Source organism: Stegostoma tigrinum, chromosome 46, assembly GCF_030684315.1.
Source record: "Stegostoma tigrinum isolate sSteTig4 chromosome 46, sSteTig4.hap1, whole genome shotgun sequence".
Classification (NCBI taxonomy): Eukaryota; Metazoa; Chordata; class Chondrichthyes; order Orectolobiformes; family Stegostomatidae; genus Stegostoma; species Stegostoma tigrinum.
Genome location: NC_081399.1, coordinates 2,534,146 through 2,553,821, shown reverse-complemented (window position 1 = coordinate 2,553,821; position 19,676 = coordinate 2,534,146). Strand labels below are relative to the sequence as shown.

At 42.3% G+C, this 19,676-nt stretch overlaps 1 protein-coding gene across 1 annotated transcript; it reads right to left on the bottom strand.

The window, feature by feature from the left end:
* Positions 1-2,235: 2,235 nt before the first annotated feature.
* On the bottom strand, positions 2,236-13,399 carry LOC125449548 (probable G-protein coupled receptor 139). The gene is made up of 3 exons (XM_048525365.1): positions 13,296-13,399; positions 13,001-13,177; positions 2,236-2,411 (listed from the first exon to the last, which is right to left on the bottom strand). Exons 1-3 carry the CDS (start codon positions 13,363-13,365, stop codon positions 2,236-2,238), a joined length of 423 nt encoding a protein of 140 aa, XP_048381322.1. The 5' UTR covers positions 13,366-13,399.
* Positions 13,400-19,676: the final 6,277 nt, after the last annotated feature.

The window sequence follows — 19,676 nt, the reverse complement described above, 5'->3', positions numbered from 1 at the left end:
TCATACAGAACCACGCTGTGTGTCCTGTAGGGTACAGCCAGTCCCCCTGCCGCTGGAGTTCACACTAAATCTGCTCCATAAAGTAACTAACAAAATGTGAGGTTGAATGACCACAGCAGGCCCAGCAGCATCTCAGGAGCACAGAAGCTGACGTTTCGGGCCTAGACCCTTCATCAGAGAGGGGGATGGGAAGAGGGTTCTGGAATAAATAGGGAGAGAGGGGGAGGTGGACCGAAGATGGAGAGAAAAGAAGATAGGTGGAGAGGAGAGTATAGGTGGGGAGGCAGGGAGGGGATAGGTCAGTCCAGGGAAGACGGACAGGTCAAGGAGGTGGGATGAGGTTAGTAGGTTGGAGATGGAGGTGCGGCTTGGGGTGGGAGGAAGGGATGGGTGAGAGGAAGAACAGGTTAGGGAGGCAGAGACAGGTTGGACTGGTTTTGGGATGCAGTGGGTGGAGGGGAAGAGCTGGGCTGGTTGTGTGGTGCAGTGGGGGGAGGGGACAAACTGCGCTGGTTTTGGGATGCGGTGGGGGAAGGGGCGATTTTGAAACTGGTGAAGTCCACATTGATACCATTGGGCTGCAGGGTTCCCAAGCGGAATATGAGTTGCTGTTCCTGCAACCTTCGGGTGGCATCATTGTGGCACTGCAGGAGGCCCATGATGGACATGTCATCTAAAGAATGGGAGGGGGAGTGGAAATGGTTTGTGACTGGGAGGTGCAGTTGTTTATTGCGAACCGAGCGGAGGTGTTTTGCAAAAAAAGCGGTCCCCAAGCCTCCGCTTTCTTTCCCCAATGTACAGGAAGCCACACTGGGTACAGTGGACGCAGTATACCACATTGGCAGATGTGCAGGTGAACCTCTGCTTAATGTGGAAAGTCATCTTGGGGCCTGGGATAGGGGTGAGGGAGGAGGTGTGGGGGCAAGTGTAGCATTTCCGGCGGTTGCAGGGGAAGGTGCCGGGTGTGGTGGTTTTGGAGGGCAGTGTGGAGCGAACAAGGGAGCCACGGAGAGAGTGGTCTCTCCGGAAAGCAGACAAGGGTGGGGATGGAAAAATGTCTTGGGTGGTGGGGATGTCCAAGATTTCCCAGATGTCCAAGTTCTTCAAGGACCGCAACTTTCCCCCCACAGTGGTCGAGAACGCCCTTGACCGCGTCTCCCACATTTCCCGCAACACATCCCTCACACCCCGCCCCCGCCACAACCGCCCTAAGAGGATCCCCCTCGTTCTCACACACCACCCCAACCAACCTCCGGATACAACGCATCATCCTCTGACACTTCCGCCATCTACAATCCGACCCCACCACCCAAGACATTTTTCAATCCGCACAAAATGACGTAAGTGGAGACGGCCTGTGCGCTAGTTGTATGAAATAAAGACATCTCTTGCACTCTTTGCGGTTGGTGTGACTCCAACAAAGAGAAGAGGATCAGACAGTACGGGGGGTTGAAGCACAGTTTACACAATGTGCTATTCTCCTTAATGCATTTGGTTACATCCGATACCGACTGTTCATTTCTGATATAACAGAGAAAATAGGAACTGCAGATGCTGGAGAATCCGAGATAACAAAGTATGGGGCTGGATGAACACAGCAGGCCCAGCAGCATCAGAGGAGCAGGAAATAATTGTGAAAGTATTGTACTGTCGCTTCAGGTGTGAACCCCAAGATTTCTACTTTTCGATTTATTGCTGTCATCGATTTTCCGTGGATTGGCTTGCAATGAGCATTGAGCAACCCTTCAGCAACTCTCCCTGAATGAGGCAGCGAACTATATCTGAGATCAGGCAGTAAGAGTTAGGGTCGAGACACTGACGTTGGGGTTCCGCATTCCTTTCAGCATCATTGAAATCGATGGTTTCTGAAATTGATTGAAATCTTCAAAGGCAAACAATATCCTTTGAGGACCTTTCCACAAATATTCCAAAGTATCTTCTTAATAAGACCAGTTTTCCAGGATTGTGGCTGTCAGACTGGTTCTACAATGTATTAAGTTTAACCGTGAACATTGGAACTGAAAGACAAACTTAAACCGATGGTATATTTTTAACTTTTGACCAATCATGGATTAATTTCTGCACCATAGTGCTTTTCCCCATGCCTGCCCGCCCAAATTGCACAGTTATTCCAAAACTCTCTGTTTCATTGTCATTGTTCCCCAGAAATGTATCGAGCTGAAGGACTGGTTGCTTCTTAATCTATTCACTAGGTGTGTTTCCATGATCTTTTCCTCAATTTTTCCATTCATTTTCAATCATTTCCGCGGTGACCGCACAAATGGCAATCGTTAAGTCTGGGTAATTCTCCTCCAATGCACAATCTCTTGCGAATTGCTCTCCTGTCACCGGTGTGAATTTGAGTTTCTTCGTCTGCTTTTCTCGATGCTGTATGTGCCAACGCTCTATCCCTTCAATGTAAAGCGATATTTCATTATATTAGTGCAGCAAACAATTCAATCAGTCATTTGATCATAAGAAACTTGACTCAGCCGAAAAAAAACTTATTGCTTTGTGTTAGCCACTGGTGACATGCCGGAACACTCCAAGTTGGCCAATAATTTTTACTGCATGCTGCACCTACGCATTTACTTTCAATGACTGGTGTGAGCGATCACCCAGCTCCCATTCAGCATTCCACTCTCTCAATTGACAGCCATTTCATATTATACTCTACCTTCAATTTTTGCTACCAAAGTGAATAACCTCACACTTCTCCACATTATACTGCAGCCTCCATGCCTTTGTCATCTCACCCCTTCTTGCCGAATCACACTGCAACATCGCTGCTACATCTTCACATCTCACCCTCGCCCCCAGCTTTGTGCTTATCTGCAGCTTATGAGGTATTACATTTAATACTCCATCTAAGATACTGAGTTGTTTAGGACTAGACTCACTGAAGCTTTTGAAGAATGAGGGATGTCCCTTAGAAACATATGACATTCGGACATGATTAAACGTATTAGATCCAGGAAGAATGTTCCAATGTTGATGGTCGCCCAGAGCCAGGGTCATGGGTTTTAGGTAAACTTTTAGGACTAAAATTGGGAGAAATTTCAGTACCCAGGGAGTGAAGAGCCTGTGGAATTTACTGCCGCAATAAGCAGCTGAAATCAAAGCAATGTGTGTTTTCCAGCAGGATCTAAACATAGGTCTTGTGGCTTCGGGGTAATGGGAAAGAATATTAAGCTCGGTAATCGGCCATGATCATCTTGACTTGTGTAAGACATAAAATTACAACTTACTAAAGGTTAAATCACATTGTCAACAGACTCAATGGCCTACTATTACTCCTATGCTCCAACACTGAACTGAGCCAGGGAGCATCAGTACACATTTTTTTTTGCCATGCTTGTATTTCCTAATTAAACCTGAAAGAACTGAGGACACTTTAAATCAGAAACAAAAATAGAAATTGCTGGAAAAGCTCAGCAGGCCTAGCAGCATCTGTGGAGAGAAATCAGAGTTCATGTTTCAGGTTGCACGACCCTTCCTCAGGACCGTGAATTCTACTTTTAAAACATGAAACTTTGAAAAAGTGTGTATGTAGGATAAACATGTGAAATTACTTGCCATTCCGACCTTTTTTGTCTGACATTATGTAACAGTAACTGACATTCCTGTTTTCTCCAGCTCCATTTCCTAAGTTGCTTGATTTGTTTTCTGTTCGGATAAATAAACTCAGCAAAGCCCTGAATATATGCCATGACGCAGCATGTACCAGCATCATGCAAAGAAAATTCAATAGTCTAAAATAAAATAAAGCTTGTCTAATTTTAAACTGCACCGTCCAGTTTATCATATTTGATTTTTTTTGTAAAACTGAGAGTGAAACCTCTAAACGTTCAATCAACGTGGTTTAATATTTTCAAACGTTGTCCATTGAATTAACAACCAGCAAGACCCCGGCCCCTGAATGTGTTTAATGCTACGGTCCCTAGCAGAGACAATATCAGGCAGTGTGTTTGTGTGCGTGTGTGTGTGCGTGCGCACGCGTGTGTGTTGTGTTGTGTGTGTAACATTTACAGTCCCGAGCAGAGGGGAATCAAACTGCAACTGTGTGTCATGCGTGTGTGTGTGTGTGTGTGTGTCTGTGTGTGTGTGTGTGTGTGTGTGTGTCTGTGTGTGTGTGTGTGTGTGTGTGTGTGTGTGTGTGTGTGTGTGTGTGTGTGTGTGTGTGTAATATTCACACTACCCAGCAAAGGGAGATCAGGTTGTGACTGTTGATGAATGATATTTGCAGAGGCCAGCAGTCCGGGATTGCTGTTGATGATATGTGTGCAGTAATTGTCACAGCCTTGAGTTTGAACATCTTTAACACAACGTATGCCAAGGAGCTACTTCCCAGTAGTGACAGGTGAACTGTCAGTAAAAATATGAAACATCCTTGTATTATCCCTTCAAGTGTTGAAGAAATGAAATCCATTTGTTACGCTCAATTCCATCATGCACTTCTGCTCAATTTTACAACAAGCAAAAGTTCATTTGTATGATTGCCTGGTATATGGGATTAGATTAATTTACCTTATCTGGTTGGCATAGATGGGTTGGACTGAAAGGTCAGTTTCCATGTTGTGACTCTATTCTACTAATGAGCCTAGGAATGGTTCAATCTAACTGGGAATGTGAAGGATAGGATCACATTTAAAATAGATTTGTACAGAATGACAAATAACAAGGCAGGGGTTATCAAAGTATTAAAATTTAATAAAAGGTGACCAAACAATATAAAGAGAGAGACAATAAGCATGGTGGAAAGGAAGGAGCAGTGGCGGGTACTATTAAAACATTTAAAATGCATCTGGATGGGTATGAGTAGGAATGGTTCAGAGGGAAATGAGCAAAATGCTGGCAGAAAGATTGAGGTCTGATTGTGGTGCCTGGTCAGCATGGACAAGTTGGATCAAAAGGTTGGTACTCTATGGCACCGTAGGATCAAGAGTATACCATTCAGCCTCATGACCCTGCTCCATCATTCCATAGGATAGTAGCTGATTGTGGGCAATGAACATCAAGAGAGACGGCGACAACATTATCAAAACAATAAAAATACAATGAGAGGCCAAAGTGATCATAGACTCTGTTGGGAATTACGCTCAGAAATTGAGAATGGAGAAACAAGAAACCTCAGAATTTTTGAGTAAATACTCTGTTTCAGCCTTCACTGTGAGACATTCCAAAATAAAACCAAATAATCACGGAGAGGATTAGCAGAAGTAACTATAATGATTATCACAAACAAAGAAGTACCAGGCAAACTAATGATTTTAAAGTCTGACACGTCCTCTGAACCTGATGGGTTTCCTCATGGCATGTCAAAATAAGTAGCGACAGAAATAATGGAAGGACTTGCGGTAATCTCACCAGAATACTCAGCATTCTGGAAACTGGAGGATTGTAAACTGCCAATGGAACACTCTTATTGAAAAAGGGAAAATGTTCAAGCCTATTAGAAAGGATTTCACAGCGCAGTATTTAGAAATATATGACAATGAAGTGGATTCAGCATGACTTAATGACGGAGAAATTCAGCCTGATAAATGCATGTGAATTTGTTGAACAGAGAACACCAAAGGCAGATATGTGGAAACTAATGGATCTAAAGTGTTTGAATTACCAAAGGGTGTTTGATAGGTTACTGCATTTTCAGCTATTTGACAAATTTGTGGTATTAAGGACAGTTTGTTGCCATAGACAGAGGATTAGATAATTCATTCGCTAACTTAAAGGAGATGTATGAGGCAATTTCATTTACACAGAGAATGGTCTGTGCCTGGAACGTACTGCCAGGGGAGGTGGTAGAAGCAGATATGAGATCAATGCTTAAGGCGCATATAGACAGACACAGGAGCATTTACAGGCAGATGGGATCAGATTTAAATGGCATTAGAGTTGGCTTGACATGCTGGGCTGAAGGATGTGTACCTGTTCTATGTACTAACTAAGGCCTCACTTCCCCAGAAATTAGATGGACAGGGGGTACTGATTGAAGCTTTCTAAGATATCAACTGGAAAAACAGGGTCAATAAAGATAAATTATTTCCACTGGTTGGGGATTCTACAACTGGGAGGTATCATCTGAGATTTAAAGCTTATAGCTGAGGTTGGTTGGAGTCCTGCTGATGATCATGATCTGATCTTCTAGTGGATGTCCAGTCTCAAGTTGTTGGATTTATTGTTCATTTGTCTTAATTATCACAGTGGGAGTGACACGAACCATTCCAGATTATATGGTCAATGTAAACACTTGTTGCCATCTCTACAAGGAGTGTACAGTGCTTCACACCTACTAATACAGTCATGAATTTATTGGTAACAGCGATATTCTTGAGAGCTAGGTCAAGTACTTTTAGTGCAGGGCTTAGAAAGTCATGTTATACAGGACATTGGCGAGCCATATTCTGGAAGACTGTGTCTAGTTCTGGTCGCCCAGTTACAGGAAGGATATTACTAAGCTGCAGAGGATTCAGAAGATGTTTACCAGGATGTTGCCAGGAATGAAAGGTTTGAGCTATAAAGCAAGGTTGGATAGGCCGGGACTTTGTTTCACTGAGAGTAGGAGGTTGAAAAGCTACCTGATAGAAGTTTATAAAATAAAGAAGCAGTTAGTGGTGGCTGTGTTTTCCATAAGGTGGGAGATTTCAAGACCAGTGGGCACATTTTTAAGGCGAGTGGAGAGGAATATAAAAAAAGGTAATTATTTTACACAGCGGGTGGTTCGCATGTGGAATGAACTTCCAAAGTAAGTGGTGGATGAGAGTATAATCGCAACGTTTAAAAGAGATTTGGATAGGTACATAAATAGAAAAGGTTTGGAGGGATATGGGCTAGGAGCAGGCGGGTGGGACTAGTTAGCTTGGGATTATGTTTGGCATGGACTGTTTGGACCAAAGGGACTGTTTCCATGATGTATGACTCTATGACTAAGTAGATTTCATCTTCTTGTTCTTGACCCTTAACAAATTCCACTGACAGCGTGCACAGCCTTGAAATTGGACAACTTGCCCCATAGTGGTGCAACTAACAATGTTTGCTGATGGGTATTGAAGTCCCTTCAAATAGTCCTCTACGCTTCATCCAGCTGGTGTGCAACACAGAAAAGACTGGAGTTGGTTGTGATGGAGTATTGGCAGTGGTAGGTAATCATCGACAAAAGGCTTCCTTGCCCAATAGGTTTCACAGATCTCCAAGTCCACAAGGAGTAATCATCGGGTAGCTCGTTCCTGATTTCACAGTGGGATGGCATCTTCTCTGGAGGGTCAATCCCGGCACTGGGTCGAAACATACTGAAGAACGGTGATGTCTGCTAACACAGTTGTCAGATAGGACTCACTGTTAATGAATATGGCAGGCTAACCTGTGATGACTCTGTGGGACAGTTCTGCCGATTTGCAAAGGCACTGATCTTTGACCATGTGAGAAGTTCAGGGCAGATCCAGGTACCTCAGTTGATGTCAGCCGAGTTTAATTATTTTCATTAGATGTTCTCAAGGTTCGACACAACAGAGTCAGCCATATTGCATTGTGATTGGACCATATAAGGCTTGTAGATGTCTTTCAGTAAGGGATATTACTGGAATTGTTTCACATAACTCAAGAAGGTTCATAATTATCTTTACATCTTTAAAAAAAAGTAATGAGGATTTATTGAATTCAAATTGTTATCGTCGAGCAATTTGCTGGCAGAAAATTAGGCTGGAAATCTGGAATGTTATTTACACCACACAACCTTGTCAGACTGCTTGCAATACACATGGTACAAACTCTCTCTTTGTGCGGCAATGTTCTGTTAGAGAGCATGGGCATATTAATCTTTTGCAACGTCATACTGTTTAGTTAATATGTAACCAATGTGGTCCATTATTAGGAATTCTGTAATCATGATAATCAGTAACCAACTTTAGTTACTGGAAATCACTCTAAAAATGCAGTTGGGTGTAACTGATTTTCTGTTTGCATGGTATTAATGTTAACTTATTTGTTATTCCCCAATTTCCGTGATAAATTCAGAACTTGGCTATCGGCCAGATGGCTGCAACTTATAATTCTTTCTTTTATTTAACCATTTTTTCCCTAATCAACCTTGGCAGAGATGGGCTGTATGGTGGCTTGGCAGTTGGCACAGCTGCTTCACAGGTTCAGGGACCTGGGCTTGATTTGGCACTCGGGCAACTATCTGTGTTGAGTTTGCACATTCTCCCCTGTGTCAGCGTAGGTTTCCTCTGGGTGCTCTGCTTCCCTCCCACAGTCCAAAGATATGACAGTTAGTTGGGTTGCCAATGTGAAAGGCAGGGTTACAGGAATGGGGTAGGTCTAGCAGAGGTGCTCTTTAGAGGGTAGGTGTGGGCTGAATGGCCTTCTTCCACACTGTAGGGATTTTATGAATATTACACACCTCAGGAGCAGGTGATACTTGAACCCAGGCCTTCTGGCTTTAAGGTTGGAACACTGCAACTGCACCACAAGGGTCTCCATCTTCCTTGTATGTTATAAACATTAAGTGGCAATTATTAACAGCCACTTCAGCAGAACATGCCGATTGTATGGGACTACTAAACCGAAAAATGTGTGATATTTAATCAATTCCTTCAAAACCCTAACGCAAATATTCCGTTCTAACACCAGGCCTGATTTTTGATTTTCGTTTTGTCTGATAAACGTTACTGCTGCAATATAATTCTTGTTTCATTTATTCCGATCCTTTTCATGATTAATCTCTCACATCACCAGACGCAATAAGGTTCAGCTGTTTTCTATACACACACTGAGTAAAGGTGTCATTATTTCTTTTTAAATGTCATTAATGCGATCATAAAGATGACCTTCAATGAGATGAGCTAAAGTCTTCCCTGCTGCAATCGTCTGACAATGAGGTCGAATATAACATGCACACGCTTTGAAATCGAAACTTTTTTCAACAAATGGTCTCTTACAGCCAAGAAGCGCAAGTAACATTTTTCAATAAAACTTGCCATTGACCCAGAAGCAAATCGTTATGTCTCTGTAGGTAGCACTAATCCTTGAATGCTTAATTTTAGGATATTGATCATTATGTATGTATTTATTAACAGACTGTCAAAGGCAACAGATAGCAAGGGACAAAGATCACTTTGTAGTTTGGCAACATGCAGCTTAATTGAAGCAATGTGCAAGCGCAAAGTATACACGAAACTACTGAAGTTACTGCGTTTGTTGGCAAGCATGAGCTTTCTTTTAGATAATTCTATCTCTTTTTATTAGCTATCAACAGCCTGAATACATTACACATTGTTACATGAGCAAAAGAGCACATCAATTTGTGCTAATCTCAAGTTCCCTAATCAAACTTAACTTGTCTAATCAATAATGCTGTTTGCCTTCTTCTTTGTATATGTATGTTTCTCGTGTTAAAGCAATTTTTTTTAACATATTCACAGAGTTTCTAAAGCAGTTTGGTTCTGTTCAATAGAGTAGGAAGAAATTAAAACAAATATTAGAGTTCGATTCTCTCCAACTAAAACAAACTATCTCTTCCTTGTGTAAGACTATGCCTAAATATATTGAGGTACCAGGAGGGTCCAATAACAGAACGGACGTCTATTTAACTTCAACAGGAAGACCTCAGACAGTGGGCTTTCCAAACTGCACCTTGACAGCAGCTGCCCCAATCTTTAGCGTGTACCTCAGCACATACTTTTGTTCCTTAGAATGTGCCAGTCTGCAACAGTTAATCAGGGCCACCTCCTCGCTCTGGAAGACCAACACTTTTCAGGCGGAACAAAGAGCATCTTTCACCGAGTTGGTGGTCCTCCAGGCACAGTCGGTGTTTGTCTCAGTGTGCAACCCTGGCAATAGCCATTAGCTATAGCAGGATCCAGGGTGAGGCCCACAAAGTCACACAGCATCTTGACGCAGAATTATAACAGAGAGTGGTTCATGAGAGGAATGAACTTCCAGAGTAAGCAGTGCATGCAGTTTCAGTTACGTTTAAAATACATTTGGAAAAGTACATGGATAAGAAATGTTTGGAGTGATATGGGCCAAGCGCAAGGACTGGTCACACCAAAGCACCTGTTTCTATGCAGTATCACTCTATGAGCAGTGATTTGTTTATTTAGTTCAAAACCTTTTCGGTTTAGTCTGAAAGAAACGTATTTGAAGTCAGAAGCAATTATAGTATCTGTGTGAATGCAACGGCTGTTCAGAGCAGTCAATGTAATAAATGTCCGGAAGAAAGAGTGCAGTTTTTGATAATTGCACACGCCAGCAGTTTGGTTAGAATTATTAGAGACTGATGAAATCTAAGTTCAAAAATTTTCATGCACTCAAGAGGAAAGAATTCCCAGCTCACAGGACGGAAAATGCAAAGAAGGTGTTAAGTCAAACTCACCAACTGGACAGGGAAAGACAGCGCGTCCCGATTTTGTCCAATAGTACAATGATGGCGTTAGCGAATGGAGAGCAACTGTTCCCCTTGTTTGAGGGGTCAGTCACAAGAAAGCAAGGTTTTAGACTAAGTGGCAGGAGATTCAGAGGGAATTTAAAGTAAAAAAGCTTTTTCATTCAGAGTATGATGAGAATCTGGAATGCATCACCTGGGAAGGTACCGGTGGCCGGAAACCTTACAATTTTTTTTTAAAAAATGATGAACACTTGAAATATAAAGCTCCAGGATTTGGGACAAATGCAAGAAATTGGGATAAGCGTACCTTTGGTGGCAGTTAAAGTTTGTGAGGACTCAATAGACCAAAGGGCCTTTTCTGCGCTCTGCGAATCTGTGACTCCAGGCCAATGTGCACCAGTGAATCATGTCAAATGCATAACAACTTTTCTCAGTTGTGCATTGCTGGAGTGGTCGGAAAAAGGAGTAGAGCATGTTGTGAGCCATTGCTGAATTGTTAGTCACGGGGAGTAAGCCACATTGAGTTATTGTTGTTTTCTGGGAGTTATGGTTCCAACATGGGCAACAGTCCTGTGAACTGTGCTTTATATTACGGAGAGAAGGTGGTGGCGTAGGACACCTCTGGCACAGTCTTATGGTGAACATGGTTATTTCTGTGACCTGTAATCCACCTTCAGACCAAATCAAGACAAAGAGCTGCAGATGCTGGGAGACCTGAAACCGTTCAGATGTTAAAACAGTTTGTTATTCTGGCTTTGATTTCTTCTTTTCCGAGGAATGGCGAAGTGATTTCAATTCTTTTAGAACGGCTTTTCCATGTTTTTCTCTCTCAGGGAACCAATTTATGCTGGAAAGAGTTATAGCTGATTCTGTCAATCTACAAACAGTTACTAAAGTTCTGAAGTTTATGTTGTCACCACCCAAGACGTTAACTCTATTTCGAGCTCCACGTGCCTCATTGTTTTATTTTGTTTCGATTCCAGGCTTCCAGCATCTGCTGAATCATGCCACCGATTAATTTAATGGCACGTGTGTGAGTGCGATTCCTATTAAATCATCAATGTCAATGTCATCATCTGCAGCCACTCACGAACGACAATGATGACCCACCTAGGATATGAAATTCAGTGCTGTTCTACAGCTATCGGCTTCATTTCTTTCTTGTAAAACCATCTGTACTGCTTTAAAACATCACAGACCTGTGCAATTCTGAATCTGCTCACTTGTTTCATTTCAGGAATGCAAACTCGAAGATCAATCAGATCCGAACACTTACCTACTATTGAGCTAAAACTGCAAACAAAAGGGGAAACAGGTTTTTGAATAACCCAAGAGCATAAATTGATGGAGAAACTCAGCAGGTCAGGTAGCAACTGTGGAAAGAAAAAAAAATTCCCAGTTCTGAAAAATCGCAACTGGACTCGAAACGATAAATGTGCATTCTCACACCAAATGCTGCTGAGTTTCTCCAGCGATGTCTGTCTTTAGGTTAAAAAATCGAAAGAACTGCGCGTGTTGTAAATCAGGAACAAAAGCTGAAGCTGCTGAAAAAGCTCAGCAGGTCTGGCAGCATCTGTGAAGAAAAAGAAATCAGAGCTAACCCGAAACGGTAATTCTGAATTTTTCTTCGCAGATGCTGCCAAGCCAGCTAAGCTTTTCCAGCAACTTCAACTATTGTTCTGCTTTTTGTTTATTTCAGAACTACAGAATCTAAGCTTCTTTCTTTTATTTGGAAATGCACAGTCGGAGCTGCACTCGGTGCTAAAACGGGTAGGAATGCACCCCAGTAGTTCATCTGATTACAAATTGAAAATCATGTTCCGTCCAGATTAGCAAGTGAACCAAAACTGAGTGCCAATATTCAACAATGGGACTACTTTGCATTTGTTTGGCTTTGAAATATTCTTAAAACCAGTAGCCACGGAGATTTCAGCACTTTCTTCAGCTCCTCTCTGAACTTCCTCTGGGTTGCAGCATAAATGCTCGTATTAGGGCAAGAGCTCAAAAATTTTAGCATTGTTCCAGTTTCGGTGGCTATATACCCAGGATTCCTGTAGTCCCCTCTGTAATAAATGCTGTTTACGAGTCCAGTTGTTGCAAAGCTAACGACCGCCGTCAGCCACAGCAGTAAGAAACAGCCCGATACAGCAAACAGTAAAATTATGGATTTCCTCCGGTTCTCCATCTCTGGATCTCGATGGTTCTCACCTCGGGAACCTCGCAGACTGCTCCGGGCTCTGCTGCCGATCACTACATGTTTGATTGTCACAGAATTAAACAAGGCGATTAATGTAAAGGGAAGACAGACTACCCAGACAGTGTGAAACCAGGCAAATGCAGCCCCTGAAGGCGAAGAGAAAAAAGCTGCGCGTGTCTGACATCCCCACTGCACCTTGTCAATTATTCGCTGAGGTTCATACGCAAATAGGATGGGAATGTTCTTTACCATAATCATGACAAAGAGGCTTGTTATAACCAAAACCGCGGTTCTCTTGATACAGTACCTTGCCTTAAACCTTTGCCAGCAGATCATTACACATCTGTCAAATGTGAAGGAAACAGTGAACCAAACGGACAAATCGATGGTGACAGGTGCTATATACAGGAGTAACTTACATATTGAAGTATGTGCCAGGAACGAAAGGGGGAAGTTGTAACTGATTATATGGTACAACAGCACGTTGTTGATCATGATCAGCAAATCTGCTACTGCCATGCCCAACATGTAGACAGAGATACAGTTCGAAAGGCCGCAGTTTCCTTTGCAAAGAATCACAATTGTTAGGGTGTTTGCTGGAACGAAAAAGAGAATGGAGCGCAATAATTTTTTAAAAGCGTTGTTAGAAGAAAGGTTATATCATTTGACATTACCTAATAGGCAGCAAGAAACAAAGTATTTAGAAATGCTCACCAGGAACACCAATGGCCACAAGTATTGGGTAATAAATGGCCTTTATCAGAAGAATAATTGGTTGCCCCATGGTTTGTTGGTTAAGATGCTTTGTTTGGAAACATCTAGCTGGTGCACAATTGAGGTAATGAAAAAACACTTTAATTATAGAAGCTTTTTATTCTCTAGGCAGCCACTGATGAAGTCATCATTAGTGTTATTTGGAAGCTTTCAGCAAATACCATCAGGTCAGCTGCTTTGTAGGTGTCAGGTTAAAGAAAAACAGGTTGTTATTGGACAAATGAAAGATATAACATTTTCAGGTTGCAAACTACATCCCACTGTGCAAGTGCTGAAACACTTTCCTCTGGGGCTTGTGACAGCAAGACATAGAGTTTCAACATAATATTTATTTTTCACCAACAAGACAGCTCAATTTAGAGCTAAATTGCAAACAAATGATTAGTAAGAAATGGTGTCCGGTACGCAGACCTGATGCCCTGATGACAAACACTGATGCATGATTATCCAAGGCTACACACTATCTGTGAAAAAAGGAAGCTTTCTGAAGAAGGGCCCTGACCCGATACATCAACTTTCCTGCTCTGATGATGCTCCATGCCCTGCTGAGTTCCTCCAGTTCCACGCTGCATTGTCTCTGACTCCAGCATCTGCAGTTGTTGCTATCTATTAACTTTTCACTGAAGATAACATTGACACAATGGAGGAAAAAGCTTAACATTCAGATGAATGTGTAGAACCAGCTTGGTTAGAGATGAGAAAGATTAAAGGCAAGAATTTAATAAAGAGATTGAGCTATTGGTATTTGAGGATAAATTAAATGTAATCAGAGACATTTAGGAAGAACTAATGATGTCTGTGGGAAAGACATTGTATGATGGTGAAAGATTTTCAACTAATTATACATTGGGTGAATCACACTGACCACGGTAGTTTAGATCTGCCAGCATCAGTGGATAAGATACAAAGTTCAGCTATGTTTCTGTTCCCACAGTTGCTGCCAGCCCTGCTGCATTTCCACAGCAATTTCTGTCATTCGTTATTTCATGTATCATTCATCTGCAGCGCTTTGTTTCATCCAAAAGTAGTTTGGATGGTCGTTCATTGTCTGTTTTTTTCCTTTGGCCCACTTTCCTGGAGCAATGTGTTCCTCAGTGAACTAGAGAGCAGGCAGTGCTCGATCTGGTAACACAATAATGACTCAGGACTATTCAAGACCTCAAAGTGAAGGCACTCCAATGTAACAGTGATCATAACATGATTAAGTATCATATTCAGCATGAGAGGGAAATGAGTGGATCTCAAAATAATGATTTCTGCTTAAATAGGACAATTGTGAGGACACGAGGACAAATTCACTTCGGAAATCGGGTTATTCGCTAGGTTGGTAGAGTCAGTGTTAAATAGTTGAGAAGATATTGCAGAATTCTCAGCAGAAATGTAATTCAATAACAACAAAACATTACAAATGAATAATACACTAAGTGAACTGAGAATGTTAAAAAATGGAAAAAAAAATTGGCAGAGTAGAAAAACTGAAATAGATTGGGAAGGCAGACAGAATGTTTAGAAGATTAACAAAAACACCAAATGATTTAAAAATTGGGAATCTAGATTCGGAGAGAAACAAAACAGCTAGGACTATAACAAGTGTTTCTGAAGGCATTAATGCACTTATAAGCAACATTGCAAATAATTGATTTTGTGCTGGGCAAAGAAGGAAATGATAAATATTAATATCTAAATTAGAATCAGAAGTAGACCATTCATCCTTCAGGCATGGTCCATCATTAAATGAGATTGTGGTTTATCTGACAATGCTCATTTCCACTTCCCTGGCTTCTCCCCATGACTTTTGATTCCCTCACTGATTAGAAACCTTTCTCAGCCTTGAATATACTATCAAGCCTCGAAAGCTCTCTATGTTAAGCAATTCCATATATTCATTGCCCTCCAATACAAGAAATAACTGCTCATTTGTGTCTTAAATGGTTGGCCCCTTTTACTGAGATTATACCCTTTGTTTCTAGACTCTCCTACAAGGGAAAGAACCTCTCCACAACTTCCCTATCGAGTGTGTGAAAAATCACTTATGTATAAGAGGGCTTACCCAAGGGCTATACAAGATGACAGCGGAATAAGAGGCTGCAGATTGAGCTCATCTACACTTCCAATTTCCTTTTGTTTTCTTCTCTCTTTTTTATTCTCTTTTGTGATTTTTTTTGTCTTCTCTATTCTTTGTTCTCCCTGCCCTGGACTCCCAGCCTCGGACTTAGCGCAAACCCGATGAGGCATCCTCACAGGCTGACATGGCAGCCTCCCAATTCAGTGAGTGGCCTGGTGTGGTGCCGGTGTGGCATCTATCTGCCTGGCATGGCAGTTTCCCAGCGTGGCATGGTGTCCATTGGTGGTACGTGCCAGTCTCTTGACCCTGCATGGCGGCAGCTCAGACTTCCAACATCGAGGTGATTCCTCAAAGTTCGGTCACGCCATGGCTAAGCACTAAATGAAGATTACAATGTGTGAACCTTCAGCTTTTTTTCTTTATTTCTTGCTTCAAACTAAGATGGTCTGCAATGAGTGACTCCTTATTCGGTGTGTTTTACACTTTACTATGATTACTGCAATGTTTAAAATTACTCTTTTCTTCTACCTTGTCCTTAAGGTTCTGCATTCAGGGTCTTATACCCAAAATGGTGCCTCCTGCAGTTACATTATACACTTTCCACTTCACTCGAACATACTTTTGTACTTGAGTCCATGTGACAATAAATTCAAAATCAAATCAAATCTTAGGCAATATGGAGCTGGATGAATCTCCAGGATGTGATACAGTGCATCCCAGGACAATTGTGGGAAGTTGACGAGGAAATTGCGGGGCCCCTTGCGGAAATATTTCGAACAAATATACCTATGAGTGACATGTCAAACTATTGAAGAGTGGCCAATGTCATGATTTTGTTAAAGAGGAGATGCAAGGAGCAGCCTATGAACTACAGACAGGCGAGGTTTGACTTCGGTGGTGGGTATGTTTCTGGAAGTGGTTCTGAAAGCAAGAGTTTACTTGCATTTCGAGAGGTAAGGAATGATTCGGGATAGTCAACATGGCTTTGTGGAGGGGAAGTCATGTCTCACAAACTTGATTGAGTTTTTTGAGGAAGTAACCAAGACGATTGACGAGAGCAGAGTGGTAGACATTGTTAATGGGGCTTCAGTGAACCCTTTAACTCCCCGACATTTGCTATTGTTATGGAGAGGGATAGGAGCAGATGGTATGGGAAGGTATTTAATGGGGGAGGGCGAATTACAATGCTATTAGGCAAGAACTATGGAGCATAAATTGGGAATATAAGTTGTCAGGGAAATGCAAGTCAGAAATGTGGAGGCTGTGTAGGGAGCAGCTGCTACGAGTACTGGAAAGCATTGTCTGGTTGAGGCAAGAAAGAATTGTAAGATGACAAAGCCTTGGATGAGAAGACATACGGAACATCTGGCCAAGAGGTCTTTAAGATTGTGGAAGTAAGGACAGGATTCTCAAGAAGTGCTATCAATTCGTCTGGACAATCTTAAGCGATGATTCTGTGAGCGGAATGCTTTATTTTTGTGTCATTTCCTTGCTGAAATATAGCATCTTTGTTTTTTTTCCATCCAACCCTCATCTTCTTGGCTACATTCAACGACTAGGCATTGTCCTCAGTTCCAATTGAATGCTAATTTCACAGGTGATTTTTCATTTGCCTACGTTTCTGACTTTCTAGTGGAATAGATTTCTTCTGAACGCCAACGACCAGCTTGGCAATATCTTCTGCTGTTGCTTTATTCCTGCTCAATGTCTTTCTTCATTTCCTTTGATGATTCCCTTGGCAGTCACTGGAAAATCACATGTGCCTAAGTATTATGTTTATTTCAAAATAAATTTGCTTTCACCATTATTTTGTCCATTTTCTTCCTCTTACCAAACCTGGATCTTGCTCATCATAGAGTTAATATTTGACCAGTTTTGTTCAAGGATTTCCTGCTATTAAACAGGCTGTGACAGAGCTCAGCTGAATTTTAAATCTGGGATGAATTGCGGATAATCAGTGAAATGCCAAAAATCAAACAAGGATCTGATTCTTTTGATTGAAGGAGCAACTGTCAGCAATTGTAGATTTAAGACAAGGAACAAGAGGTCTTAAAGAGATGTGAGGAAACATTTATTCACTCCGAAGGTGGTGGGAATCTGCAACTCAATGCCTGGGAGGGGAGTCGAGGCCAAGGGAGACATAGTTATGAGAAGAAAAGGGTGTGTTTCAAAAATACATCTGCTGTAACACATAGCAAGGAAACCGTGCCAAACTGAACTACCGTGGCCGTTCTACACCACAAATCCTGCCAGGGTTTCATGCATGGTCACTCTTTCCAATTAATTGTCAGTTTTATATTCTCCAGACGGTTCAAGGATATTCACTCAATCTGAAAAACCTGCTTCGTCCCTCTGTGTCTCAGTTAGCTTTATTTTTAATTATTCTGCTCATCGACTTGCATCCTGTTCCAACTTGTCAATAAGTTGAAAGCGAAGTCTTTCATACCGAGTCTGTTACCTGCTCTGCTAAAACTCTGTAGCCTGAAGCTTAACTTCAACCTTTTGGAAGGGACCAAGTAACAGATTTTGACTTGAATAAAATTTTGTCTCAATTAAGACGGAGTTGTGTAACTCTTTACTAAAACACAATGTGGCCTCTCAATTCTTATCATTTCTTTCCCATTCACTTGTGGGATGTTGGCATCGTTGGCTGGGTCAGCGTCTATTGCCTGGCCCTACCTACACCTCAATTAGGTGATGGTGAGCTCCCTCCTTGAACAGCTGCAGTGCATGTGCTGTAATTGGAACCACAATGCCCTGAAGGAGGGAAATCCAGGACTTCACCCAGTGACAGTGAAGGAATGGCAATATTTTTCGAAGGCAGGATGGAAGTGGCTTGGAGGGGAAATTGCAGGGATTGGTGTCCCAATGTATCTGCTGACCTTGTACTTCTAGATGGAGGTGGTCGTGCGTTTGGAAGGTGCGAAGGTGCTTTGATGAATTTCTGCTGTGCATCTTGTAGGTAGTACACACTGCTGCCACTGGGGATAATCTGTTCTGGCAGGAGCAGATGAGGTGCCAGGCAAGTGGGCTACTTTGTCCTGGATGGTGTCAAGCTTCTTGAGTGTGGTCGGAGGTGCACCCATCTAGGCAAGTGGGGAATATTCCATCCCGCTCCTGAATTGTGACTTGTTGCTGGCCGACAAGATCTGGGGGCTCAGGAGATGAGCTATAGGCCACAGAGCTTCCCATATCTCTCCTGCTCTTGGAGTCAGTGTACTTGTATGAATAGCTCATCAAAATTGAGCCCATTCCGCTGAATATGGGGACCAGGCTCACACAAGTAATTCAAACCTCAATCATCTTATGCCATTAATAACACCACAATTTGCAACGAACACTTAAATGTATTGATGGAGCTGAGAAATTATCTGCAAATAGTTAATGTTTATAGGTGGAAACTCAAGGTCACATAAAATCTAACCACTTGACCTATGGACTGACTGTGGAACTGAAGGATATTCAAATAGTTGTTTTCCACCATATTTACATTTCATTCATTGTTAGCCACATTGTAGGGGACAAGACAACCATGACAATGTCCGGAAGCATCCTCTCCTCTGGTTAATTCTGGTGATTCTGCCTCAAGATTAGATTAAATTGGGCCTCCGGTGAACTGGAAACTGGAGTGGTCAGACATCACTGACCACTCTCTATTCCAACCGTCAAACTCCCCCAGTTCCATTCTAAACAGAAATAGAAAATGATTGCTGTTGATGGCAGAGACAAGATTTCTGTCCAGGAATGAAAATGTTACTGCTTTCTCAATATTTCCACCGCTGGGAACATCGTAACAGAAGAAGGTAATCGCGCCTGGTTCACCACTCAATGTGATCACGGCTGATCTGTCCCCGTGGGCCAATTCTAGTACAACAAGTAGTTTGACAGAGATAGCGAAAACTGCAGATGCTGGAGAATCTGAGATAACAAAGTGCAGAGCTGGATGAACACAGCAGGCCCAACAGCATCAGAGGAGCAGGAAGGCTGGAAGCAGGAAGGATCTCGGCCCGAAATGTCAGCCTTCCTGCTCCTCTGATGCTGCTGGACCTGCTGTGTTCAACCAGCTCTACACCTTGTTATCTCAGTAGATTGGCAGTGCCTCTCTGTGCCCGTGAGCTCTATGAGAGGAAACAGAAAATCTCCTTTCCTGGATGGTTGGATGTAAGCCTGGATTGTTTCAAAGTGAAAGTAGCTACAAGAGGATAATCACGAGCTTCACTTGGAAGCCTTTTAGAAATATTGCTGAGCTTGGGTTT